The sequence below is a fragment of the Notolepis coatsorum genome, assembly GCF_963971535.1.
Source record: "Notolepis coatsorum genome assembly, chromosome: 12".
Classification (NCBI taxonomy): domain Eukaryota; kingdom Metazoa; phylum Chordata; class Actinopteri; order Aulopiformes; family Paralepididae; genus Notolepis; species Notolepis coatsorum.
The window spans coordinates 70,866,342-70,894,289 of NC_140176.1; the positions used below are offsets into that span (position 1 = coordinate 70,866,342).

General features: G+C 46.6%; 2 protein-coding genes across 4 annotated transcripts; one reads left to right on the forward strand and one right to left on the reverse strand.

Annotated features, from left to right (window-relative positions):
- The first annotated feature begins 2,235 nt into the window (after positions 1 to 2,235).
- lrrc34 (leucine rich repeat containing 34) lies at positions 2,236 to 7,867 on the forward strand. Of its 2 annotated transcripts, none has more exons than XM_084325660.1 (9): positions 2,236 to 2,552; positions 2,643 to 2,707; positions 2,807 to 2,893; positions 3,059 to 3,187; positions 3,499 to 3,594; positions 5,404 to 5,558; positions 6,444 to 6,599; positions 6,924 to 7,050; positions 7,403 to 7,867. In XM_084325660.1, exons 1-9 carry the CDS (start codon positions 2,420 to 2,422, stop codon positions 7,655 to 7,657), a joined length of 1,203 nt encoding a protein of 400 aa, XP_084181786.1. In that variant the 5' UTR covers positions 2,236 to 2,419; the 3' UTR covers positions 7,658 to 7,867. The 2 variants fall into 2 exon arrangements, with proteins under 2 accessions (XP_084181786.1, XP_084181787.1); XM_084325661.1 differs by having other exon boundaries at positions 2,810 to 2,893.
- Positions 7,868 to 8,342: 475 nt separating this feature from the next.
- lrrc31 (leucine rich repeat containing 31) lies at positions 8,343 to 27,467 on the reverse strand. 2 transcript variants are annotated; one of them, XM_084325699.1, is made up of 11 exons: positions 27,383 to 27,467; positions 27,079 to 27,132; positions 25,170 to 25,364; positions 24,917 to 25,060; positions 24,534 to 24,701; positions 24,254 to 24,412; positions 21,195 to 21,374; positions 19,576 to 19,743; positions 19,318 to 19,482; positions 9,689 to 9,844; positions 8,343 to 9,094 (listed from the first exon to the last, which is right to left on the reverse strand). In XM_084325699.1, exons 2-11 carry the CDS (start codon positions 27,089 to 27,091, stop codon positions 8,706 to 8,708), a joined length of 1,737 nt encoding a protein of 578 aa, XP_084181825.1. In that variant the 5' UTR covers positions 27,092 to 27,132; positions 27,383 to 27,467; the 3' UTR covers positions 8,343 to 8,705. The 2 variants fall into 2 exon arrangements, with proteins under 2 accessions (XP_084181825.1, XP_084181824.1); XM_084325698.1 differs by having other exon boundaries at positions 24,917 to 25,063.
- Between the last annotated feature and the right edge of the window lie 481 nt (positions 27,468 to 27,948).

A 27,948-nucleotide genomic window follows, 5' to 3' on the forward strand; every position in this document is an offset into this window, starting at 1 on the left:
AATAGCTATTTTAAATGCTATATCAATTGTTGTTTGTGTTTTAATTTGATACCAATAAGTGTTTGTGGGTTTAATTTGTGGTCTCTTCTTCTTTTAGGGTGACCCAGGGGTGCAGTGGTAATATGGGAACTGGTAACACGCCGTGTGCGCGCGGGTACGTGCATGCGCACAGAACAGATTTTTTTTTTTTTTTATAAATAGCGAAGCTGAAAAAGGTAGCAGGATGTAGCCTTCAATATATAAAGAAATTATATGGTTAAAAGACAATGACACTGTCACTAATGGCCTCTATGGATAAATGGCATTCCATGGCAATCATAGACACAGCCCATCGTTCACACCAAACTTGATGAGGGGGCAGGGAATCAGGGATTCAATGTGGAACGCTCTACCCAAAGCTGTAAAGGAATGTGAATCACTACCCACTTTCAAAAACACTCAAAAAACAACTACGGGAGACTGCAATTCGAAACTGGCCCCTACAAATGTCCTAACCCAGTTGTACAGTAAATTACCAAGTATGGCTTTGTCAGTATTCCAATGTACTGAATGATTGTATTATTATTCTTCCAATGTGATTGCGTGGCAAATACATTTCTTTGTAAGAATATATCTGCATTTTGTCAGTACTAGATTAATCAGTGATCACATTGAATTAAAACATGATTATTTCCAGTGCCACGATTATTTATTTCAAGAGAAACAAACAGGCAAATAGCCTACCTTAGTCAATCTGGACAAATACATTAGGGCCTATAGACTAGAAAAAAAGAAAAGCTGTTTTAAATGCGGTTACTTGCCTTGTTGTGGAGTGGCAGGACAGCTGTCTCTGTTGTGGGGGGCGCGGGCGTTGGAGGTTGTATAGCGAAACTAAGTTTGCTTTGGATAAGCTGATTCTTCTGAAGCTGCAATGATCTGTTTATATCTGTTTGTATTTGCGGGCGGGGGCGTGGTTGAAGACGCGCTTTTGTTATGGGTGGCCGGGTACTTGGCGCACAACAAATGGATAGAGCGCATTTTTGTGTGCGCGTACACGCGAGTACACATCCGTGCGCGATCGCGTGTACTTCTGCCTCAGTGATCTAGTAACACGGCGTGTAACCGCGTGTGTGCACGACTGCACCCCTGACCACCCACACTATTGTAATCTATACTATTTATTATTTATTCCGCCGATTTCTGTCCAGTAACTCCTGCCAGAGCTTTCACACCACACACAAGTGTAAGGTATCAAAACGACCGGCTTGGTCCAACTCGAGTTGCTATTACTTTTCGGAAAGTTTCACGGCACCGTTGGGCTACAAATCGACTTTAAACAGGACATTTTGGTCCATAAGGAATGAATGGCAGAACTAGAGTGTAGAAGCTGCATTTTTTTGTTTTACCATCACCTTTTGTAAATTGTGACAGTGATCTCAATATTTGTATTATTCAAATGGAACTCAAACATGTTCCGTTGTGATGTCACAGTATTATGTCAGAACATTTGTGATGTCACAGTATGATGTCATAATCAAACATTCTAGAACATTTGTGTATATATTCAACAATTCTCTCAGAAGATCTCATTGTGGATCTTGAAACAGTACTGGACAGATAGACTAAACAACATAGATTGAAGCCTGCATTTCTCAACCAAGGTGCCTTGCCTACCGTTTTGCTGTGGAAAGAGACAATACAGACCCTCTCCCGTTGGCCGCGGTGCACAGGCATCACCCACAATTTCCCCGAGCGGAATTGTCTAGTTGTTATTTTATTTTATTTTTATATAGTTTTAGATATCATTATGCATTCTGTGTATAGCTACAGTAGATACAACATTTAAGTATTTTTTTCAATTATTTTTAAAGTAGTTTTTTTCCCTAAGTAACGTTATCTCCTTTTGTCCTGGCTTTTCCACCTAGACGCGCCCTGGTGTTCCCATAGCAACTGAAACTTTGCTTGTCGTCCATTTCGCCATGTAACTTATTTGAAGCCTACATTGAAGTCTGTTCAGAACTTAAACTTCAAATGAATCCATATATATTAGACATTTTGCAAGAGCCCAAGAATCTAAGGTAAGCTGATCGTTTTGAATATGCGCCTGGAGTTGATTGACATTTTTTGGAAGACTTCTAGCCCCTTTCACTGCGGTCAAGCCAGCCGTCTTTCACTTTTGCGTGGTAGTGCGCGATTAGTTCCAGGTTTACGGTAATGCATTAAAACAACCACGGGAAGCTGCTGTAATTAACCGAAGTGACTTTCGAATACAGTCTCACAAGTTGATCTTACAGAAATGCTTTAATTATTCCCGGTAATACATCGAATAAATAGGTTTCGTATGCTTGCATCGCAGTCACGAAAGGGGCTAGAATATTTCATTTCAGTCATTTCAACTGTTATTTACCCCTAACGACAACGTTGGTGATAAAGGAATATAATGGTTGTGTGTTGTAATAGAAATGGCACCATAACGCTGAGTGGAAACGACCGGCTCAGACGGGTACAAAAACTAAATAACGAGGACATTCCGGCTATTTCGAGATATCTGCGAAATGACACGTGTGTGACAGGTAATGTAACATTAGAATTGTACTCGGACAAGTTATTACATCTAACGTTAAGTGGACTGGCATGATTAACACCAGCTACTTTTTTAATAGGGCTTGATGTCAGGTATAATGACATCACAGACGTGGGGGCCGAATACCTTGCTGTCCTCTTACAGGTAAATACCATAATTGTGCGAACAGGTTAGAGTCAATTCGTCGTCCCCCATAATTCGTCCTATGATTGATGGGTTCAGCTGAAGTGATGTTTTGTTAAGCAGGAGAACACTACCCTGCACTCTCTGGACCTGATGGGCAACAGCATACAGACTAAAGGAGCTGAAGTCCTCGCCAAGAGTTTACATGTTCGTACAGTATACACTACATAGTACACACACATCTTACTTCAAGGCTTTCCTTCACAATCCAGCTGTTGCAATGTAATGACCTCTCTCTCTCTCTCTCTCTCTCTCTCTCTCTCTCTCTCTCTCTCTCTCTCTCTCTCTCTCTCTCCCTCCCCCCCCCCCCAGCATAACGATGCCCTCCTCTCCTTGAGGTTGACTGGCAATAAAATAGGCAATCGGGGAGCCATGTGTTTGGCCAGTATGCTGCAGATTAACAACACGCTACAGGAGATAGATGTGTCTGACTGTGACCTGGTAACAGCATTCTCTCTGGCTTCTATAGAGAGGTTTAATGTGGATGACAGGGTTGAAGACCTCTGGGACTCGTTTAGAATCTGTAGACACGAGGGGAAAGAAATTATTTTAAAACTATGGATATTACACATTAATACGTTAGTGATTGTGAAAATCTCCTTGGATTTTAATGGGGAAAACCCTACAAACACACATAATACTTCAAGCATAAATATGTGCTGTACTGTCTTAGCATGTACTGTCATTTGGAGTACACAAACATGGAGTATGCCATATATGCAGTGTTCTCTGGTGTGTGTGTGTGTCTGCAGGGCGCTCAAGGTGTGATTGCATTTACCAGTGTACTGAACAACAACAGGAGTCTTCGCTCGGTCGACATCAGTAGGCCCCTGCTCTTCAGCCACAGGGTGTGCACACAGACACACAGTACATCTCTTCAATTCCTGTCACATATGTTGTCAATATATCTCTTCTCTTCTGTCGGCCGTGCCTTTCTCCCTCTCTTGTTCATTTTCTCTATCACTCCGTCCCTCTTCCTGGCTTCAGAACATCCCACTCCACTGACACATGCCTTCTCTATTTGAACGACCACATCAAACAAGTGGTGGACGCGGGCAAATACTGCGGCATGGTCATGCTGGACCTACAAAAGGCCTTCGACACTGTCAATCACACCATTCTGATTGACAAGCTAAAAGCAATTGCTTTTGATAGTCTATCAGTGAGCTGGATACAATCCTACCTGGAGGGGAGAGAACAGATGGTGGAGGTAAACGGTACCCTATCCCCCCCCCATCCCAGTGAGCTGTGGTGTTCCACAAGGAAGCATACTAGGACCGCTACTGTTCCTAATTTATGCAAATGACATATCGACAGCTTGTTACTGCAACTTGTTCCTGTTTGCGGACGACTCAGCCCTGCTGGTCTCTGACAAGAACAAGTTACAGGTTGAAAAAACCCTCAGCTCGGAACTAGGCAAAATCTGCATATGGCTCGCCGATAACAAACTATCATTACACATGGGCAAAACAGAGTCCATTCTCTTCGGTTCAAATAACAAACTCAGCAAGACCGACGGCTTCTCAGTTACAGTGGGTGACAATATTGTCACAAGGAAAGATGAAATTACCTACCTGGGTTCCATCCTAGAGGCTAATCTTTCCTGTGACAAAATGGCATCCAATGTAATAAAAAAAGTCAACCAACAAACTCGATTCTTGTACCGGATCTCCTCTGGTAAACAAGAATACCCTGAATACTCTGGCAGGAGCACTCATTCACTACTACGACTATGCTTGCACCTCATGGTACCAAAGCACCTCAAAGGCATTAAAAACCAAATTACAAACATCTCAAAACAAACTGGTCAGACTACTGCTTGACCTGACTCCTAGAACCCACCTCACCCCTGCACACTTTGACAACCTAGGATGGCTTAGAGTAGACGACAGAGTACAGCAACTTGCAATGGGCCTGGTCTACAAGATACACTACGCGACCAAGGTACCCATGTACATGTCAAAATACTTCCCAAAGGTCAGTGAATACCACGATCACAACACCAGAGGGAGCTCCACAAATCATGTTAAACCCAGATTCGGCTCAAACAAGGGACTAAACGCAATTATGCCACATCAATGTGGAACGCCCTACCCAAAGCTGTAAAGGAATCTGAATCACTACCCACTTTCAAAAACACTCAAAGAACACCTACGGGAGACTGCAATTCGAAACTGGCCCCTACAAATGTCCTAAACCAGTTGGACAGTAAATGACCAAGTATGGCTTTGTCAGTATTCCAATGTACAGTGTGCAGTGTCCCCTACCCAACCCCCCCCCACCTCCAATGTACAGCCCCCCCCCCCACCAGGCACCCACCCAACCCCACCCCACCTACCCAACCTCCTCCAATGTACAGTTTCTACGTCAAATGTATATACACTCTTTTCTGGACACTTTTTGTATCACAAACAGTACTGTATTTGCAAATCTGGTATGTCATAAATGTATAGATGTAGCAGTACTGTCTATCTGTATGTCGTGTATGTCATATATGTTATGATGAATTGAAAATGGGGGACCCTGATGTAAACAAGACGAAAGTCTTTCTCTGGTCTGCATCCCCTTAACAATTGTATGTATTGAGCTGTACTGTACTGTACCCATTCTGCAATCTGTTAATAAACTTTTCAATCAATCAATTCCTCTGTCTTCAGGAGGAGTCTGCGGTGCACGTGTCTAAGATGTTAGTTCTGAACCAGACACTGAGGGAGCTGCACCTGGGGCTGATGGGAATGACTGACACTGGTCTGGAGAGGCTGACCGAGGGCCTGCGGTTCAACTACAGCCTACGTTACCTGGATCTGCGCTGGTAACATACACACAGACACACTGTACATACACTGTACATGCACACAACAAGGCATATGACTTGAATTCATTGCCCAGGAGCAACTTTCCCCGCTTGCTAATTGAGCCGCGTATTTACCTTGATATGCGAGGAGGACGGCATTGCTTTCGTGTGGAGGAGAGATTAGCAAAGAAAGTCCACTACTCATATACAGTGTTTATAAAGATTGCAGGGTGCCACACAATTTATTGTGAGAGATAGACCGGAACATTGGTGTGGAGTGTGGACACCTCGGAATGTGTGCAAAAATGTAAAAAACGTTCAGATGGAATGAACTGCTGGAGACGAGCAGCAGAGAGGAACTGCTAGAGACAATTGGGATGCAACAGGGGGGGGGGGGGGATACTGCTCCTCATTTGTTTCCTCCTGGCTGTCTCCCAATATTAAACCAGGAGATGGAATACAATTACAACAATGTCTAGTTGTCCCAATGTTCCGACTGTCTTGCTATGCACATATGCAGAGCTATAAACTGTCTGCACCCCCACAACCATCGCAAACAAAATATCGCAGACACTTTGCCCCAGAACCATCATTTGATTTTTAATCCAAATTCTAAGTGAAGACAGGCCAGAATGTTCTCCTTTCCCCCCAAAAGCTCTAACTTCTAATATCCAGAACTCAAGCTGGTCCTCATAAGTATACTAAATTAATGTGCACACATACAGCCTATACACCCAACCTTTGTCTTGTTCACATAGTTCCTATTTTTAGATGCAAAGCCCCTCTAAATCTACAATGTCACTAACCCACTCAGTCATTCACTCACTTGTGGTTAGCCACTCTGCCCCCTGGTGGCGGCTCACATGTGTGGCGCTTTGCCTGACTGTCGTGTCCTTGTCGCAGCAACCGCGTGACCCGTGACGGCGCTCAGTGTCTCGCCGACGTGCTAAAGGAGAACGCAGCCTTGGAGATAGTAGACCTGTCCTTCAACCGGATTGAGGACGAAGGCGCCGTGTACCTGAGTGAGGCTGTCGCTCAGCCAAACTGTGGCCTGAAAGCGTGAGTCGCTCACACCATCGATCCCTCTACAACAACTAATCCATAGTAATTTATTCTCATTCTCTCTCATTCTCTCTCTCTCTCTCTCTCACTCACTCACTCACTCACTCACTCACTCACTCACTCACTCACTCACTCACTCACTCACTCACTCACTCACTCACTCACTCACACTCACTCACTCACTTCTCACTCACTCACTCACTCACACCTCACTCACTCACTCACTCACTCACTCACACTCACTCACTCACTCACTCACTCACTCACTCACTCACTCACTCACTCTCACTCACTCACTCACTCTCTCTCTCTCACACACAGATTGTCCATCACCGGTAACAACATAGGAAGTGTGGGTCTGGTGGGTCTGGCTCAGGCCATGAAGATGAGCGCCACTCTCACACACCTCTACATCTGGGGAAACCACCTAGAGGAGCCTGTGTGCCAGGTATAAAAATGACAGTTTAAATTGTATATTGTATATTGTATAGTAGTGTACATAGGAACCAGTTTCTCAGGAACTTAGCATGTCTTTTTTTTATCATGCACATCTTGTGTCTTACCTATTTTTTTTTCCATGTCTATTTTATTATTCTATTATTGCACAATCGATGCGGGCATGACCACCCGCATTTCACTGTATGCCATGGTATGTATGTGATAAATAAACCTCTTGATTCTTGATTCTTGACACACACACACACACACGCACACACACATAATTCATAATGGGTTTTTCACATATCTACTCTCCCTCACACGTGACTCACTAACTCTCCCGTCTTCAATCTTCCCTGCAGGCCTTCAAAGAGCTAACGGCCAGCGGCCGGCTTCCCGCAGAGCGGACGGATGTGAGAGCGTACGAGGTGGACGGCCGCGTGTGTCTGGCTGAGCTCTCCCACGGTCTGAGGAGGCACTACTACTGGACGCCCGGCCACGACGGATGCCCCGTCGCAAACGCCGGCCCGGCTCTGATGGCGGCAGACACACCCACTGACCTCGCCCTCGTCTCCGACACAGAGGACCAGGCTGTCTCTCCCTTACAGGCCTGCTAGCAACTCATCCTGTCCATTCACCCACTCCTCACGTTCTATTACCCAACGGCTTATCTATACTTATGCATGTTTTTTTTTATATATTTCATATGTTGTACAATGATGAGTATGTTTTTCATTCATGAGTCCAAAGTCGGTTTCCCCATCTTGTGTGGATGAAGGTATTCTGTACTTAATCTTATTCTAAAGTGATAGAACTATTTTAAACAGTTCGCCTTCGATTGATTTATTTTCTCTGAACGAAAGAAAATAAATCGTATTATAAAGGAATTCTGTTGCATTTCTGAGTTTATTTCCCCAAAGGTGACATGTAAATAAACATGAACATAAGAGAATGGAGGCTGTCCTCATCCTGTCTGCCCGTCTCCAACCTATATAGACTGTCTCAATTGACTGGGCATTTAATCAAGTTTCAATTTCAATTACGATTTTGGCTTCCTACGATCATGAAAACAAAAGAATCAAGATAAGACGATTATTGTGCTGCATGCCATGTTGGTTTCGTTTTGTCATGTGTTGTAAATGCAGTGCACCTGCAGGAGGGGCGTGTTTCTCCAGGCATTTTGAGAAGTTTTTGGTAACTTATAGAAGATGACAGGAAGGCAGAAGAAAAGTCAAACAAATCTAAATCGTTGTCATATGATGTTCTCAATTCAATGAGTAATCAATGTTTAATAATCATGATTTCAATATAAATAATCGTGATTATGATTTTTGTCATAATCGAGCAGTATGCATACAAACAAGTTGTCAGATCAAGTATCTCTCATGCACTTACCGTACATTGGTTATATTAATCTAATTTATTTACACATAGTGTGTGATCAAACACGGGTGGCACATTATTAATTACTGTGAACTAAAATCTATACAAACAGTCATTTCATTCACAATCTACGTAGCTTGTCATTAGGATTGACTAGACTAGTGATTTTAAGTGCAATAATTAAAACAATGTCGATAAATGTAAGTCATCATGACTGAGATATCTTTCCAAACGGATCTCAACCCAGCAGTCTTTTCTGTGGCTATTTCAGTGTCACTATCTCTACTCCTCAGGATGTGTCTCCTCTGGTCTGTCCTGATTGGCCAGATTGCTTGATGAGGTAGCAGGCTTAGAGGGCATGTCCCACTCTAACAGGACATTCCTCTTCCTGAGAGCGTGGTTCAGCCGGTCTCTGCCCTGGGCAGTGAGGGTCCATCGCAGTGCGGCCAGGCGAGTCAGGGCTGGCCATCGTGGCAGAGCGGAGAGTAGGGCGGGCAGCCAGGCCGCGGAGGGAGCAGAGGTCGAGGGTCGTAGGCTGAGGTCAATGTCCTCCAGTGACCCCAGGCCTCCAGCCTTAAACAACGCTGTCCAGCCCTCCTCCCCTACTTGGCCGTTGTAGGACAGATCCAGCACCCGTAGAGAGGACAGACATCCACGAGTACACACTGCAGCTAGAAGAGGAGGATCAGAAGAAGATTGGAGAAGGGACAACTTGAATGAGTGAGTGAGTGAGTGAGTGAGTGAGTGAGTGAGTGAGTGAGTGAGTGAGTGAGTGAGTGAGTGAGTGAGTGAGTGAGTGAGTGAGTGAGTGATGCAATGTGTTTTAGATGACAAAAAGATGCAACTGCGAAAAATACAACTTCTAATTTGATGAAGCATCTGACACGGTAGCATGACAATGTGAAACTTGATGCATAAAAAAATTAAAAAGGTCTAAAGAAGCTTGCTGCTGGGTATATCGCAGAGGAGATGTTACTTTTCGACGCATTATAGAGAAAATACCCATAAAGGACAATGTCAAGCTGCCAACAGAGAGACGTTTGTTTGCTGGCTCAGAGAGGTAGACTTTGTTTCCACCACAGCTGGGGGGGGGGTAAGCGAAAATAACAAGTAACATAATTAGTAACGTAACTAATTACTAATTTACTTACTAAAGGAGTAATCAGTAATAAGTAACTAATTACACTTCCTGAGTAACTTGCCCAACACTGGTGTGTGGTGGGGGGTTACCTAGGTGATGCAGGTCATGTGTGGTGGGGGGTTACCTAGGTGATGCAGGTCATCGGTGCTGAGCTGGCAGCTGCTGAGGTGGAGCTCCCGGATGACTGACGGCTGCAGAGCATCCAATAGGAGCGCTAGGTGACCACCCACCACCTTACACCAGGAAACATTCACACTCCTGAGGTATGGCACAGCCAAGGCTGACAGACACAAACACACACACACATTATAAAGCATTTAGTAAACTTTTGCCGCAGTGGTGTTATGGTATAAGAAACTTTAGTAGATGCTTGATGATGTGTACATTAACTCTTTGAGTGCCACGCCCTTTCCCGATCTGTACCGCGGCCTTGCGCCAGCGTTATTGACCATTTTAGCGATGTTTGCAGACCCATCGGGTGTTCTGTATTATAGCTATGGAGACAATAGTATGGCTCATTTGACAGGCATTGTTCATAGTCTGTGCTGAAGGGTCTGCAATTAGGTAAAATTAGACCTAAGATTATCCCCCTTTAAGTTCACCAACCTGTTTAATATGTGGGAGTTAAGTTATTTATTTACCACATAATGTTTACTGTCTGCCTACTGCTGGCATCTCAGGTTATATGACAGTGCTGCCATCTAGTGGGCCAGAGGTGGTAGTGTTTAGCGCAAGTGCGTCACTTCCTGTAGGAGACGTCGAACTGAGGTTGAACTTGCCCAGACTTGTTAGAGAACAGACGGGAGAAATGCATCCAGCGTTGGTCTCGTAACGTTATAGTTTGACGGTGACCAAGGATGTAAAGTTGCTTACCAAGCGGACATTATACCATCAAGAGAGAGTGAGTTTTTAGTAACCAGCTAATTCGATGTTTAGTAAACGTCTGGGATTAGCACATTACAGCGGACTATAGTATTCCCAATTTATCGTTAGCAGTTAGCCGAAGCTAGCTAGCTCGGAGCTAATACCTAACGTAGCTCCAGCTCATGCGTTGATAGCTGCTCTATACTGGACATATCAGACGATATATAGCACAGACCAGAGGACATTTAGATAGGGTCTGTGTCGAAGGGACTCTGTAAAAGGACACAACCAGTCCTATGTAGTAGCCACTAGCAGTAGCCTGTTGTACAGAGGGACCAGCGTGTCTTCAGTAGCTGTCGGCGTGCAGCACTACGGAGTGGAGCGAGACACTCGGATCCACCACAGCGGAGCATCTGGTCTGCAGGAGCAGACTGGTGGCGCCAATCGGACCGGGCAGCGTCTTTCCGCCCTCATCACCACGCAGCGGTCGACTACTCCTCGTTACAGAACCCATCCGGGTTCTTTCTCACCACCAGGATTACTAACTCTCTCCACCTCTCTCGTACTGCAGAGGGAATTGTTTCTCTGCTGCAGTGGTAACCGCGGCAACGTTTGGCCAGAACACTTTAATAGAACCATTTGGGCGCCCATTATGATTCAAACAGTTTCCTCGCTCTTTCTAGTTTAGGTGACTCCATTTTAAGTTATTCACTCAGTTGTGTAATTTGGTACAATTAGTTTAACAGTTAAGGCATCCTACCAAACCCCCTAAGGTGAAATTTATATACAGTCCTCTAAGCTCCCGCACAATTTTGGTCCTTCGAGCCGGAGTAAACCAGATAGGATGTCACGAAAGAGCGAGGCAGGTTCAAAAGGTTTCCCCCCCCCCCCCCCCTCCCTGAAGGGAAGACACGTGCTCCTAGAGAGCGTAGATTACCCTCCCGACTAGATGACTGTGTCCTGGGTACACCCAGTAGCCCTAGTTCGGAGAGCAATCAGCATGTGCTAAACACATCAGCTGACCGGACAGTAGGGGACTTTACAACCCAGACGGCAGGCACACCCCAGCTAGTAGAGGGTGCTGCTGCCACACCGCAGTTAGATCAGATGGCAGGCACACCCCAGCTAGTAGAGGGTGCTGCTGCCACACCGCAGTAAGATTAGACTCTGAGAACAGAGTCAGACCCGACTGACACCCCCCAGCGGCCTGAAGAGAAGAAGAGACACCAGGTGGCAGTCCCGTGTAGTAAAGACATAACTACCTTCTCGCCACTGAATACCGCCAACCAAGATGAGTCTGATCAAGATGAGCCTGATGAAGAAGAGGAGTGTGACTCCGCTGAAAACGACTCGCAACCTGGAGAGGATATCAATCCCCCAGACAGAGTGGAGCCACGCGGCGGGCAGGACTTCAATCACTTCCTAGACACTCGCAGAACTGGTAGGCCCCCCAGCAGATCACAAAGCAGAGGGAGCGTTACAAGCCAAACAGAACTCATGTTCCAATGCATGCAACAACAACGCGAAGATGCGCTCGCAAGAGAGGCTCAACGACGCCAAGATGCACTCGCAAGAGAGGAGTGGCTCCAACGAGATGCGCTCGACAGAGAGAGAAGAACCGCGGAAGCACTGGAGCGGGAGCGCGATAGAGCGGCAGCCCAGGCCTTGGAGTACACCCGGCTCGCTACCGCCCAACTGCAATCGGCCTCTGCCTCCAGGCAATCATCAAGAGCATCCACTAGGAATAACTCACCCCAGGGCCGCCAGCCTGAAAGGGAGGAGCACCCGGCTACGTATCCCCGACCCCGAAGAGGGGACAAGGCCGACTCCGAAGACCTGGAAAGGCGACTGGCTCGTCTGCAGGAGGAATATATGGCACCAGGAGAGGTGCCACCCCCCTCTCAATGTGAGCGGCTACCCGCCACACACAGAGCAACCTCCAGATCCCATCAACATTGGCCCGAAACTACACCGGCCCCTAGGTACGACCCGCTCCCACAGCGCCCACCAGGGAGCGCCATCCCATTCTTCAAAGACAATTCTAGAAGCCAGTACCATGACATGAGGATGTGTCTGGAGTTCCTCCTGGGCGCCGCCAACCACAGCGAGCAACAGAAGTTCCTCGAGCTGTCTATGCACTGTACGCTGCCTGCGGCCAAGCTCATATGCACTGCCAACGCATACTCCCCCACCCCCTATACTTCGTCTATCCAGGCCCTGGACGAGCGCTGGGGCAGACATAAAGGACGACCAGGCCCTGGACGCATACTCCTTGAAGGTACAGGCTCTGGTGAGCCTGTTGACGTTTCAAGGAGCCGCCGGCCGCACTGAGCTCTATGCAGGCTCCAACGTAGAACGCTTCGTCAGGAAGCTTCCAAAGGAAAGGGAAGAGAGGTTCCGACGGGAACACGAGCGTCTCCACCCCCAACAGCCACTGTCTACCCTGATGGAGCTCTCAGAGTTCCTGAAGTCGGAGATGAGGCACATCCGCCTCCCCAAGCGGGAAGAGCCGAGAGGCAATGGACGCAGTGGACGAGACAAGTGACACATGAAACCACATCAAAGGAGCACCAAGGGCCCCCGAAAGGCCAACAAGGCTTCTCCTCCCAGAAGAAAGGAGAGAAGAAGACTCCGCCGCCATGCCAGTGCTGCACAGAGGTCCACTGGCTAGACAACTGTCCTGTGTTCAAAGAGAAGACTACAGAAGAAAAGAAACAGTGGATAATAGAGAATAAGCGTTGCTGGAAGTGCGCCCGTGAGCACAGAGCAAAGGACTGCTGAGCACAGAGCAAAGGACTGCACCCTCAAGGGACCCTGCAGACAGAGCGGGTGCGGGAAGATCCACCTCACGGCCCTCCACGACCTCAACAATAGAGATGACAAGGCTAAGCCTTACGTGGCAAAAGTCCATGATGAGCCCTCTAGAGAGCTACGCAACTACTATGTGGGCCCCATGAGGGGCAGCACTCCCCGCGTGCTGTTGAAGATTGTGCCGGTGGTCCTGCGGAACCGCGACAAGACTCTGGAGACCTACGCGGTTATTGACGATGGCTCGGAGCGCACGCTGCTGATGCGTGAGGCTGCCATCGCCCTTGGACTCGTGGGCGACGCAGAGGAGCTGGATCTCCTCACCATCCAACCAGGGCGCACCACTATTCAAGGAGAAAGTGTGGCCCTCACCCTCACACCGGCCGGACGGCCGAAGGAAGTCTTCAAGGTGAGCCGCGTATTCACAGCTGCCGGGTTGTGCCTCTCCAGTTACGGCTACCCCATGGAGTCCCTCATGAAGAGGTACCCACATCTCTGTAATCTGGGGATAAACGCTGCAATGGAGGTGAAGCCCACCCTACTGCTCGGCTCCGATAATGTGAACCTCACTTTACCCAAGCACATCATCCAGGGTCCACCCGGATGTCCCGTCGCCCTGGAGACTCCGCTGGGCTGGACCCTGCAGGGCCCCATCAGTCTAAGAAATCTGAATGCCCGTCAGACCCACTGCCTCTTCATTGGAGCGGGGCACGAAGACGAGGCACTGCTGGAGAATGTTCAGAGGTTATGGCAGCTGGACATTGCTCCATACAAAAACGAGAAGATACACACTCGCTCCAAGGAAGATAAGGAGGCGATGGATCTTCTCCAAGCCAAGACCAAGCGTGTCTGCGTGCGCGGTGTCCTCAGATACGCCACACCGCTCTTGAGAAGAGAGCCCATGCCGACCTTCAAGGTTCCCCCAGGAGTAGCGAAGCCGTGTCTGCTTAGCACTGAAAGAAGACTCAGCAGAGACCCCGAGACGGCTGCCGCCTACGCCACAGAAATGAGCAAGCTCATATAGTCTGGACTCGTCAGGAGGCTGAAGCCTAAGGAGGCGGAAAGGAGTACCGAGTCATGGTACCTTCCCCACCATAACGTTAAGCACAACGGAAAGAACAGAGTGGTGTTTAATTGCAGCTTTCAAGTGCGCCAGCAGAACCTCAACCGCTATCTCCTGCCCGGTCCGACTCTGACCCCTCCTCTCCTCGGAGTCATGGTGCGCTTCCGACGACAGAAGACCGCCATCAGTGGCGACATCAAACGCATGTTCCACCAGGTGTGTTTGCTCGACGAAGATAAGCCACTCATGAGGTTCTTGTGGAGAGAAAACCCAGACGACCCGGAACCGTCCATATATCAGTGGGAGGTGCTGCCCTTCGGGACGACCTGCAGCCCGTGTTGCGCCACCTACGCCCTGCAGCTTCATGTCGACGACGGCGCCGCACCCCCCGGAGTCTCCGATGCTGTCCACCACAGTTTCTATGTGGACAACTGCCTCCACAGCGTGGAGACCGCGGAAGAGGCCTACAAGCTGGTGCATGACATATGCACCTTCCTGGCCACCGCTGGCTTTGAGGTCCGCCAGTGGGCCACCAACGACCCTGAGGTCGTCCGAGACCTCCCAGATGAAGCGAAGGCTGACAGCAGCGAGACCTGGCTCTCCCAGTCAAGTGAGGACGCCCAGGAAATGACTCTGGGTCTCCTCTGGCGTTTCAAGTCAGACACCCTGTGTTACCGGCAAAAGAAAATCGAAACTCGCCATTACGTAACCAGGAGGTCGATCTACAGTACTCTGGCGAGTCAATATGACCCGTTGGGTTACATCAACCCCTACACGACTCGTGCCAAGGCTCTGGTCAGCGAGCTCTGGACTGAGGCGAAGGGATGGGATGACCCCCTACCAGAGACACTTGGGGCGAAGTGGAAGAAGTGGGAAGAAGAGCTCCCCACCCGCCAACAGATCGAGTTCCCCAGGAGCTACTTTCCCTCTGAACGGCAGCCAGCTCTCCCTTCATGTATTCTGTGACGCGTCTGAGAAGGCATATGGTGCAGTAGCGTACCTGCGCGCGGTAGAGCCCGACGACACAGTCCACGTGTCCTTCATTCTTGCACGCTCAAGAGTTGCACCCAAGAAGCAGCAATCCATTCCCCGGCTGGAGCTCTGCGCTGCTCTAAGTGGAGCCCAGTTGGGAAAGATGCTGAAGGAAGAGCTGCACCTCCCCCTTCACGCGGTGTCGATGTGGTCCGACTCCACAACAGTCATCCAGTGGATCCAGTCGACTTTGTGCAGATATAAAGTATTCGTGGGAACAAGGGTGACCGAGATCCAAGAGCTTGTGGGGATCAGCTGCTGGCGATACGTTTCGACAGATGTCAACCCGGCACCAGAGGTGCGACCCTCGAGGAATTGGCACGTCCCAACCTCTACCACCGTGGACCCGACTACCTACGCAAGCCAGAAGAAGACTGGCCTTCTTTTCCGAACTTGGAGAACGCAGAGGTGGAGGTGGAACTTAAGAAGTCCATCTTCTGCGGCCTCACCGGACTCCAAGACCCTTCAACCACCGACGGTCCCAAGGTTGAGGATTGCCAGACCCTAGAAGAGCTCCAAGTACGTACCTTCCACCACCGGAACCCCGGTCCCGGAGACCCGACCCCCCTCAGTGCCGACGACTACGCCGCAGCTGAGATCATGTTGCTGCAGAGGGTGCAGCGGGAGGTCTTACAGATCGAGATGGCGTGTTTGGGACGGAAGATGGAGCTACCAAGAGACAGCAAGCTGAGGCTACTGGCCCCCGAACTGGACGAGAAAGACCTCATACGTGTCGGAGGCCGCCTACGACGGGCTCAGGGCCTCACCGAGGACAGCAAACACCCCATCCTACTCCCCTCGAAGCATCCGGTGACTAACTTGGTGATTCGTCACTATGACACCAAATTGTATCACCCTGGAGCGGAGCGGCTCTTCGCGGAGCTCAGGAGAAGGTTCTGGATACTTCGCGGCCGGGAGGCTGTGCGGCGTTACCAACGGTCATGCACAGCCTGCCAGAAGCTCAGAGCCCAACCCATCATGCCACGAATGGCTGACCTCCCATCCTGCCGCCTCCGTCTCCAAGAAGCGCCCTTCCACAACACGGGCATGGACTGCTTCGGGCCCTTCACCATCAAGGCGGAGATCGGGAGAGCAACTGCTAAGAGATGGGGAATCATCTTCAAGTGCCTCACCACGAGAGCCGTCCATCTCGAGGTGCTGGCTGAAATGACAACAGACAGCTTCCTCCAGTCATTCCGTCGATTTACTGGAAGGAGAGGGCGACCCCATACCTTATGGTCTGATCACGGGACGAACTTCAAGGGAGGAGAAGCTGAACTCATCAAGAGTTACCACCAGATGAGTGAGGAGTTGAGGGACGAGCTGGCCTCCCAACAGGTCACCTTCTCCTACAACCCTCCAAATGCACCCCACTTCGGTGGAACGTGGGAGAGAGAGGTCAAGTCAGTAAAGGCTGCTCTGGCAGCCGCGCTCAGAGGACAGGTTCCTAAGGCAGAGGTCTTCAACACCGTGCTGGTGGAGATTGAAGCCATTCTGAATTCCAAGCCACTGGGGTACGTCAGTAGCGACGCAGCCGATCTCGACCCCATAACACCCAACAGCCTTTTGATGGGGCGGCGAGACGCGGCCCTTCCCTTTGCGGTCTACGCCTCCACCGAGATCATCGGCAGAAGACAATGGAGGTATAGTCAGGCTTTAGCCGACCAATTCTGGAAGAGGTTCACCACCGAATATCTCCCATCGCTGCAAGGCCGCCGCAAGTGGATCACTGAAAGAGGCAACCTAGAACCAGGAACCCCAGTCATGATCGTGGATCAGGCGCTCCCCCGAGCCCGCTGGCTCACCGGAGGGGTGAAGAGTGTGGTAAAAGGGCAAGACGGAAGAGTCCGCTCGGCTATCGTGGATGTCGGAGGAAGAACATACCACAGACCAGTGGCTCGACTGATTCGACTACCCCCGTACTCTGACTCTGACTCTGACCAGCCTGAGTGACTACTAGACATTCAGCAGACCTCAGTACTGATTAGCGCCGCAAATCAGGGGGCGGCTGTGCTGAAGGGTCTGCAATTAGGTAAAATTAGACCTAAGATTATCCCCCTTTAAGTTCACCAACCTGTTTAATATGTGGGAGTTAAGTTATTTATTTACCACATAATGTTTACTGTCTGCCTACTGCTGGCATCTCAGGTTATATGACAGTGCTGCCATCTAGTGGGCCAGAGGTGGTAGTGTTTAGCGCAAGTGCGTCACTTCCTGTAGGAGACGTTGAACTGAGGTTGAACTTGCCCAGACTTGTTAGAGAACAGACGGGAGAAATGCATCCAGCGTTGGTCTCGTAACGTTATAGTTTGACGGTGACCAAGGATGTAAAGTTGCTTACCAAACGTCTGGGATTAGCACATTACAGCGGACTATAGTATTCCCCATTTATCGTTAGCAGTTAGCCGAAGCTAGCTAGCTCGGAGCTAATACCTAACGTAGATCCAGCTCATGCGTTGATAGCTGCTCTATACTGGACATATCAGACGATATATAGCACAGACCAGAGGACATTTAGATAGGGTCTGTGTCGAAGGGACTCTGTAAAAGGACACAACCAGTCCTATGTAGTAGCCACTAGCAGTAGCCTGTTGTACAGAGGGACCAGCGTGTCTTCAGTAGCTGTCGGCGTGCAGCACTACGGAGTGGAGCGAGACACTCGGATCCACCACAGCAGGAGCAGACTGGTGGCGCCAATCGGACCGGGCAGCGTCTTCCCGCCCTCATCACCACGCAGCGGTCAACTACTCCTCGTTACAGAACCCATCCGGGTTCTTTCTCACCACCAGGATTACTAACTCTCTCCACCTCTCTCGTACTGCAGAGGGAATTGTTTCTCTGCTGCAGTGGTAACCGCGGCAACGTTTGACCAGAACACTTTAATAGAACCATTTGGGCGCCCATCTAAATTTAGTTATAGTATTTAATTAGGCATTGTGTAAAGTGATAATAATATTTGTATGTATGTTTTTTCCCCCCTTTTGCAAGATGGCATTATGATTCAAACAGTTTTCTCGCTCTTTCTAGTTTAGGTGACTCCATTTTAAGTTATTCACTCAGTTGTGTAATTTGGTACAATTAGTTTAACAGTTAAGGCATCCTACCAAACCCCCTAAGGTGAAATTTATATACAGTCCTCTAAGCTCCCGCACATAGTCCATTACTGACTAATCAGTTAATTTCTACACACTGTAGTTTGTGTGACTATTACAAGCTAAACATCGCCCATTTCCAAAATAATCCAGTCTTTCCATAGATCGCAACATATGACGCGTTATATGCAATAAGCCCAAATCATTCTGGTTGATCGCCTGAAACCCCAAATACTCCCAAATCAAAGGTATATACCATGTACATATGTGCCTTCACAAAATCATCAGGGGGGGGGGTCATTTCAACTAGAAACTGCGATCGTGTTTGTCGAGCATGTTTTACGTCCGGTAAAACACGACACTGTGATCGTTACAAAATGTTTCAGGTTCGGTAAATAGACATAAAATATACCTTACTTTAGCCAGAAGGTATTCCAAAAAGAATAATTCCCAGTGATCGCATTGGCCCTCGTGATTACCCGTGTATATGTCTATACTCGTGTATACAGGAAATAGGCTTCAGGCAAAAAAATCTCGAGGCGATTGCTGTCGCTCTGTGTCCGAGAAGGAGGAGCCCTTGCAAAAAAAATAAATAAAGAGAAAAGGTGTATCCACACCAAACCATTCCAGTTCAAAAGGTAGGCGATACTGCCACCTGGTGAGATTCGATCGTCATTGCAATTCCAACGTAGGCAGATGAGCCAGGGATACCTAGAGGGCTCCGGCTGACCGTATAGAACGGAGATCAAAGGGAAAAGATCAAAGGATCTAAAAACTAGTTATTACGTTTTTGGCACCCAATGCTTGGCGGTGAAACACGAGATATTACGTTTTTGGCCCCCAAAGAGTTAAGTTGTACATGCAAGGTGTTTACACGCTTTAGTATCTATGTACCGAGTGCAGTGAACGATTCCTCATTCAGACTGCAGCTGTTGAGTGGCAGACGCCTCATCTGTGACAGTGGCAGGGAGGAGACTAGAGAATGGACCACGCCCCCAACCTCCTTATTGGATGACACGTCCAGCTCTGTTAACTCAGGAATAGAGGGGAGCACCTTGACTGGAGACAAAACGAGACACTTTACTTGCACGTGCACACACACAAGGACCAAGTCCTCTTTCAGTCCCTCTCTCAAAACAAACACAGACGTACCTAGGGATTCCAAGTCGGCGTGTGTTAGACAGCACAGGTGCAGGTCGAGGCTCTCGAGGTGCGCGAGGTGAGCGAGGTGGAAAGTGAGGTGCAACAGTCCCCCAGCCAGGCCTTTGTTACAAGACAGGTCCAGCTCCCGCACTGACGGTAGGTACCGGAGTGAGCCACCTACAGGTTGGGAGGGGTTAGAGTGAGACCAGGTCCACCTCCCGCACTGACGGTAGGTACCGGAGTGAACCACCTACAGGCTGGGAGGGGTTAGAGTGAGACCAGGTCCACCTCCCGCACTGACGGTAGGTACCGGAGTGAGCCACCTACAGGTTGGGAGGGGTTAGAGTGAGACCAGGTCCACCTCCCGCACTGACGGTAGGTACCGGAGTGAGCCACCTACAGGTTGGGAGGGGTTAGAGTGAGACCAGGGTCGTTTGGGTCTAACGGATTACACTAATCTGATTGCAATACAAATTTGTCACAGTTACTGTAAAAAAAAATTTAAAAGTTATTAGGTTATATATACTTTTGGGATTCATTTGAGATCAAGGTTAATTGTGGTTGTAGATCATGATAATAACACTATTACATTTAAAGTCAATTTGGAATAAAATTTAATTGGAATGGCTTTATACAATATGAATGAATTGCATTTAAATAACACTTTTCTAGACACTCAAAGCACTTTACAATGGAGGATGAAAATTGCCTCCTTGACCGCTGTGTAGCACCCAACCTTGGGCTACATGGGCTCAATGGCTGCCATACACTGGCACCAGGCACACAACACACTACACAATGGATGAAAGGCTTTCATAGATATCTATTAAATAGATGCAAGCTTGATTGTCCCAGAAAGAAAACTGACATTGTCTGCAGCACCACACAGCAATGAATATAGTAAAGGCTAATTAACACAACAAAAAAATACATAATAATAACTTAAATATTCAATGACTTTTAGGGAAAATCTGTAACGTTGGCTTCTGAATTAATATGATAAAATCAAATGTATTTGTAAAGCCCGAGATCACAAGGTAATGCCCCCATGGGCTTGACAAGTCTTCTTTAAACAAGTCAAGAAGAAACATCACAATAAATCAAGAACACAAACCACCATAAAATCCAAATATGCAACACTCCCAGCGAAAGGTAAGGAAAAACGCACTAAAAACCTAGCAATAGGAAAAAAGCACCACAGGCAATGTGGAGGAGAGAAACCTTAGAAGGGCCGTTCAAAGGGGGATCCCCCAACTTGGATGTCGTGATAATATAGTGTTGCTATGGATGATCGATGAGTGGAGAATAAACAGGCAAATAGTTAGGATGTATGTAGATATACGTGTAATAAAAGAGATGCATATATGTACATGCAGTAGCAACTGGGGTACATAACAACATTTTGAAAGATTGAAATAGAATAGAGCTAAGAACAACAACAACAAAAGAAAAAGCATAGAGGAACGAGCGCTAGTATGAAAATAATATAAAGGCTAAATGTCAAGGTGTGATGTTTATTCTAGTTACACGTCTTGTGTCGAATGTCTTGCATCGAAGCATGTTCAATTAACCCTTTCACTACCACACTGCAGAAGGTTACCTTTCACTACCACACTACAGACACCTACCAAGGGCGTCAAGGTTGTGAGACGCCAGTCCGCAGGCCTGCATTCGGAGTACGGCCAGTGAGGTGGTGTGGGAGAGGGCGGAGGCCAGCTCCTCGATCCCCCCTGAATCGACCTCCGTCAGGAGAGGATTACATGACACATCCAGCACACACAGTCTGGGAAGTCCACTCACTATACCTCCTGACGGGAGGAGAGAGAGACCACAGAGAGACCGTTAGAGAGACGCGCTAGACTAGGAATGGGGCTAAAGGGAAATGATAAGATGATTTCATATCCGATTTAGAATCCTAAATCAGAAGACCAATAGAGGGCTGTTTTTCATTGTTTATTTAAAAATAGAACATAAGAAAATGTATTTGTCATTTGTCATATTTGTCATTTAACATTTCCGATTTAGAATCCTAAATCAAAACCAATAAAGGGCTGTTTTCTGTTGTTTTGATTTTGTTCTGAAACTAAAAATAGAACTTGAGAAAATGGGATATTTCACACCACAAGCAGATGCTTGAATTCCAGAATCCTGGCGTCTGACTTGTTACTTTGTAATAATAATAATAATAATAATAACTTTATTTGTATAGCACTTTTCATACAGAGGTTGCAGTTCAAAGTGCTTCACAACAGTAAAAAATACAGGCATAAGCGAGCATAAAAATTAAAAATGTAAATACAAAGAGATAGAGAGGTAGCAAGGTTAGGCAAATCACAGTTCTTCAACAATCTGCATATGGCTCACTGATAACAAACTATCATTACACATGGGCAAAACAGAGTCCATTCTCTTCGGTTCAAATAACAAACTCAGCAAGACCGACGGCTTCTCAGTTACAGTGGGTGACAATATTGTCACAAGGAAAGAATATATTACCTACCTGGGTTCCATCCTAGAGGCAAATCTTTCCTGTGACAAAATGGCATCCAATGTAATAAAAAAAGTCAACAAACGAACTCGATTCTTGTACCGGATCTCCTCACTGGTAAACAAGAATACCCTGAAGACTCTGGCAGGAGCACTCATTCAAGGGTACTACGACTATGCTTGCACCTCATGGTACCAAAGCACCTCAAAGGCGCTAAAAACAAAATTACAAACATCTCAAAACAAACTGGTCAGACTACTGCTTGACCTTACTCCTAGAACCCACCTCACCCCTGCCCACTTTGACAACCTAGGATGGCTTAGAGTAGACGACAGAGTACAGCAACTTGCAATAGGCCTGGTCTACAAGATACACTACACGACCAAGGTACCCATGTACATGTCAAAATACTTCCCAAAGGTCAGTGAATACCACGATCACAACACCAGAGGGAGCTCCACAAATCATGTTAAACCCATATTCGGCTCAAACAAGGGACTAAACACGTTTCACAATTATGTCACATCAATATGGAACGCCCTACCCACAGCTGTAAAGGAATGTGAATCACTACCCACTTTCAAAACCACTCTCAAAGAGCACCTACGGGACACTGCAATTCGAAACTGGCCCCTGTAAATGTCCAAACCCAACCCCCTCCAATGTACAGTTTCCCCCCCATCCCCACCCACCTACCCACCCTCCTCCAATGTACAGTTTCTTCCCCCTCAAATGTATATACCCTCTTTTTAGACTACTTTTGTACTCATAAACAGTACTGTATATTTGTAGATCTGGTATGTCATAAATGTCTAGATGTAGCAGTACTGTCTATCTGTATGTCATGTATGTCATATATGTTATGATGAATTGAAAATGGGGGACCCTGATGTAAACAAGACAAACGTCTTTCTCTGGTCTGCATCCCCTTAACAATTGTGTGTATTGAGCTGTACTGTATTGTACCCATTCTGCAATCTGTTAATAAAATGTTCAATCAATCAATCAATCTCTTCTAACACTTAGGCCGCTCCATAGACAATGACTGGGGAATTGACTTTGTAGGCCCATTTTGTTAAGGGGAGTTATCACATCTTAATTATTATTTGAAGCAAGTTTGAAGCAAAATTTAAACCTCACTTGGGAGCTCATATACACATGTTATGGGCCCACATTGGTGTGCCACATCTATGGAGGAGCCTATGTTTTACATCCAGGTGACATCACAGATTCAAGGCTGATGGTAGCCTACACGTTCACTAATACTGACTAGTAGTCACGGGGCACAGGGACAGCATGTGACTTCTTAGTTAGGATGGCATTCCACTCTGAAGCCTATATGAACCCTTATCATGACCCGTTTTCTATCTGTGAATAAATAGCTAATACATACAGTATACTACTGCTGTCAGGCGATAATTTTTTTTTATCTAATTAATTACAGGATTTGTAATTAATTAATCTAATTAATCGCATTTTAATCGCATAACCATTTTAGGCCTGATATTCTATAATCATATTTCAAATTGCATGTGTCCGGATGGCAGATTTTTCAGGTCTGGTCAATTTTAGCATGGTGTTATTCACAGTCAAAGATTAAAAAAAATTATTGATATTCTCATTTGGTTCATTACAATTTACTCAAGCCTAGTAACAGACACAGTATTTCTGACACTACTGGGAATACATTCCCTGAGATCCATAGATGTCCCTAGAATCAGATACCAAGAACATGCAAATGGACCATATTAAAAAAAACTTCTGTAAATGTGTATTCTACGTTATTTTTATTTTTTTTAACTTTGACCAGTCAGCTGGTTCTTTTTAGCGTTTATCGCTTTTTCATCGCATTCATACTTGGTCAAGTTCGACCGACAGAAGCAGGCTGAAAGGGTTCAGATGGGGGGGAAGACACTCTGGGAAAGGCACGGCTGCCGTCCGGGATTCGAACGCGCTCAGCCCCAGATCCGTGACGAGCACGGTTGTCCACGGCGGTGAAATAGCACTCGCGGTACGTGGTGAGCTACTGGAGCTCCCCGTATTCTACGTTCTTATGGAATGAATGAGATTTAAAAATATAAAAAATTTAAAAAAAAGTATTATACATTTTTTGTAAATTTTCATAACGCGATAATTTGCTGTGTAATTAATTAATCTAATGAACGCGATAAACTGACAGCCCTAAATTAACTACATTACCCAGTGCAGTGGCGTCAGCGGCAGTAAGCTGGCAGCCAACGAGATGCAGCTCCCTCAGAGGTGGGTGGAGTTTACCAAGCAGGCCTTGCAAAGCCCCAACGCCAACATTCCAGGACAAGTCCAAGATCTCCAAAAGGGGAACACACTCAAGAGCCTCACCTGAACAAACACAATCACACACGCAGTTTTTACGGTCCGACAATCAAAGTTAATTGTGAATAACAGTCATTCTACAGAGTTGACTTGAGTGTGTTGGTGCAATCATAGTCTTTAGCCCCACCAAGAGCGGTGATGTCATCAGTGTTCAGCCTACAGCTGCAGAGCCTCACAGTTCTGATCCCGCCCACATTTTGGAGGTAGGAAGTCAGTGCCCGGAGAGAACCGCCAATCAGATCGTTCCAAGACAGATCCATCTCCTCCAGTTGGGGCAAGTATTGGAGCAATGTACCTGATAGGAGAGAAGGAATAGGGGAGACCAGACAAGGGGGGTTCATACTCTATGAGTGTATACTAGTATATGAGGGTACATACTGAGTGTATACTATGTATGTGAGGCTACATACTCTATGAGTGTATATACAGTATGTGTGTGTGTATGGATGTATTTGTGTGTGTGTGTGTGTGTGTGTGTGTGTGTGTGTGTGTGTGTGTGTGTGTGATGACCTAGTTCTAGCATGTCTGTAGCGGTGAGATCACAGTGAGACAAACTCAGGCTCCTGCTGTCTGCTTTCTTCCCGAGCCTCTGAACAAACACACACAGACGTCCCCAGCCCACGTCACGCTCCGTCTCCGCTGGGTCAACAGCACCTGCTGCCACACAGATAGAGAAACAATGTTTCATGAAACATATATGCAGCATCCATCCATCAGTCTCTAGCGTTGATTTTTTATCATTCTTCTTGTAAGTGCCCCTCACCTGAGCCATCTCCCCTCTCTCTCTCCTCCCTCTCATCGGTCTCTCTCTCCTCCAGGATCCCTCCCCTGTGCGAGGTGTGAGACAGGAAACTACCAGACGGCTTCCTGTCCACAGTCGTGCGTTTCCTGCGAATCTGGTTCATGATGAGGTCGAGGGGAGAGCGCCTCTGGCCCGCGTCCCGCCCCCGCTGGCCATCTGACCAATAAAGAAGAAGAAAGCGTGTGCATGTCTCAAGTGACAAACTCAGACAAAGGTCTAAACTAATCATCACTTGTAGTTTAGTTTTACTGCCTAATTCATATTTAGAGGATTCAAGAATTTAAAAATACAATCTGGAGAATTTGTGAACATTAACATTATTTCTACTGGGAATATGCATTTCCATTTGGCGAACATGTGCAATAGGTGTAATAAAAAAAATGATGCTAACAAATTGGGAAAGAGGGCATTTTTAAAACTCAAGGAATGCACTCAGTAGAGTGCAGACCTCCGTCAGGGCTTATCCAATAGCGATAGCAGTGTCCAACTCTTTGAGTGGAGTCAAGGCTCAGAATGGAACACCCAGCTATTCGAGGTGGAAGCAGCACCCGTCTCTTTGATTGTAATCAAGGCCAAGAATAGAGCACCCAGCCCTGGGGTGGAGGTCAGGGTAGCAATATCCAGCACTTCAACTGGAACTGGTGGGGGGGTATGGAAAATGTTTTTCTAAATGATGTATGTCACAATTATAATTTTTTTGTCCTTTTATTGAATGTGCAAACAATTTATTCACAAACATGAATACATAAAAAGATCAGTCATAGTGTTTTCTCTTATTTTGCCAAAGAATACCCATAGTCACTTGGGGTGTGGATTCTGTTGCAAGGCATAGTTGTTGTGTGGTTATGTTGTTGCTTGAGTCACGTTATCTTATATGATGCTATTTGCCTTGGTGATGTGTGTATGTGTGTATAGACTAGTCCATTGACTTGCGTTCATGCAATCTTGTATTGCATATTGAATCTGTGGGAGGATTCAATGTAATAGGAAAAAAGGAATGTGAATCACTACCCACTTTCAAAAACACTCTCAAAAAACACCTAAGGGAGACTGCAACCCGAAACTGGCCCCTGTAAATGTCCGAACACAACCCCCTCCAATGTACAGTAAATTACCAAGTATGGTCTTGTCAATAATCCAATGTACAGTGTTGTTTGTACAGTTGTACAGTGTCCCCCACCCACCCCTCCTACCCAACCCCCCCCCCCCCCCCACCCAACCCCCCCCCCCCCCCCCACTCCTAACCAACCCCCCCCACCCAACCACCTCCAATGTACAGTCCCCCCCCACCCCCACCTACCCAATCCAATGTACAGTTTCCACGCCTAATGTATATACTCTTTTCTTTCTGGACTCTTTTTGTATCACAAACAGTACTGTAATTGCAAATCTGGTATGTCATAAATGTATAGATGGAGCAGTACTGTCTATCTGTATGTCATGTATGTCATATATGTTACGATGAATTGAAAATGGGGGACCCTGATGTAAACAAGACGAAAGTCTTTCTCTGGTCTGCATCCCCTTAACAATTGTATGTATTGAGCTGTACTGTACTGTACCCATTCTGCAATCTGTTAATAAAGTTTTCATTCATTCATTCATTCAATACTGAAGCAATGTGTATGGCAACCCTGGCATTACCTTTCACTAGAAATTAGTGTTCCAACGCTTTTTGTGATAAAATGTTTTTAGTTGGCAGAAATAAAATGCACAAACAGTAACACAACACACTGGTTGGCATAGTAAATAAGATAAGATAAGGTATTCCTTTATTGGAAATTCAGGAATAGTCAGTCCCCCCCCCCCCACACACACACGCGTATTACGTCGCTGCAGATGTGCTATAAGAACTCCGACCATAGCATACCTGGAGACTCCATTGAAGATTTTGGCAAGCAGCCACTGTAATGAGCTCAGTTGTCTAATGTCCAAAAGAAAATAAATGAAATTAGTTCATTGATCATTTCGCACATAAGTTAGCAACTTACCTTGGCTTTAACTGAAGCACGCACACTGTAACAAATAGCGAGTGCAATCCCAGTTGATTTCAGGAACGCACCACTGGTCAGTATATTTGATTAAACTGATTAGCGATCTAATAGGCACAGGTTCGTTAATTTAGATATTTACAAATTACACATATTGTGCAACAATAAAATGCAACAATTCACCTGTAAATTAGGAATCCGTAGGTACAACAAAATTAATGTCCGTGTAACCAAGGAGTCGGTGGCAGATGTAGACAACTGTACTTTTGACACCCTGTAGTGACGCGAGTAGTCCCGTGGTTCTCAGCTGGATCATCCCGGAAGTGCTCAAAGTTAACAACACCTTTGGTAAACATTTACATTGTCATTGCTACGGGCTACAAGCCTACAACGCATACAGATTAAACCAGAGTTGGGGTAGTTGTTTCACTTTTTTGTTTACAGTAGCTTTCTCAATTTGAATAGTGGTTGTAGTTATAACTTTTTTGCTATTGTAGAACAAGAACTTTGAGACTGCTCATGTGTCCTATATTAAACAGAGATTCTGCTCTCACAAATAAGATGACAGGCCCATTGCTATAATAATATTGGCAAATTACCTAAAAATGTGTAAGTTCAACAGTTTTGTTGACCGTTTTAACTGCTAAAATTGTGCAAAGCACTTACAACAGAAAGTTAATGTTCCTTGTCCTTTTTGTCTGTGAAGAACCCAGATAGGGTTATTTGGTGTTGGTTCACATCTGAGATAA

Coding starts and splice junctions, on each gene's coding strand:
- lrrc31 (XM_084325698.1), bottom strand. Junction 25,064..25,169: donor AGAGAGGGGAGATGGCTCAG/GTGAGGGGCACT, acceptor TCTGTGTGGCAG/CAGGTGCTGTTGACCCAGCG. Junction 9,845..19,317: donor GGAATCGTTCACTGCACTCG/GTACATAGATAC, acceptor TGTGTCTGTCAG/CCTTGGCTGTGCCATACCTC.
- lrrc34 (XM_084325660.1), top strand. CDS start 2,420: ATGGTTGTGTGTTGTAATAGAAATGGCACCATAACGCTGAGTGGAAAC. Junction 3,595..5,403: donor CCCTGCTCTTCAGCCACAGG/GTGTGCACACAG, acceptor CTCTGTCTTCAG/GAGGAGTCTGCGGTGCACGT. Junction 6,600..6,923: donor CCAAACTGTGGCCTGAAAGC/GTGAGTCGCTCA, acceptor TCTCACACACAG/ATTGTCCATCACCGGTAACA.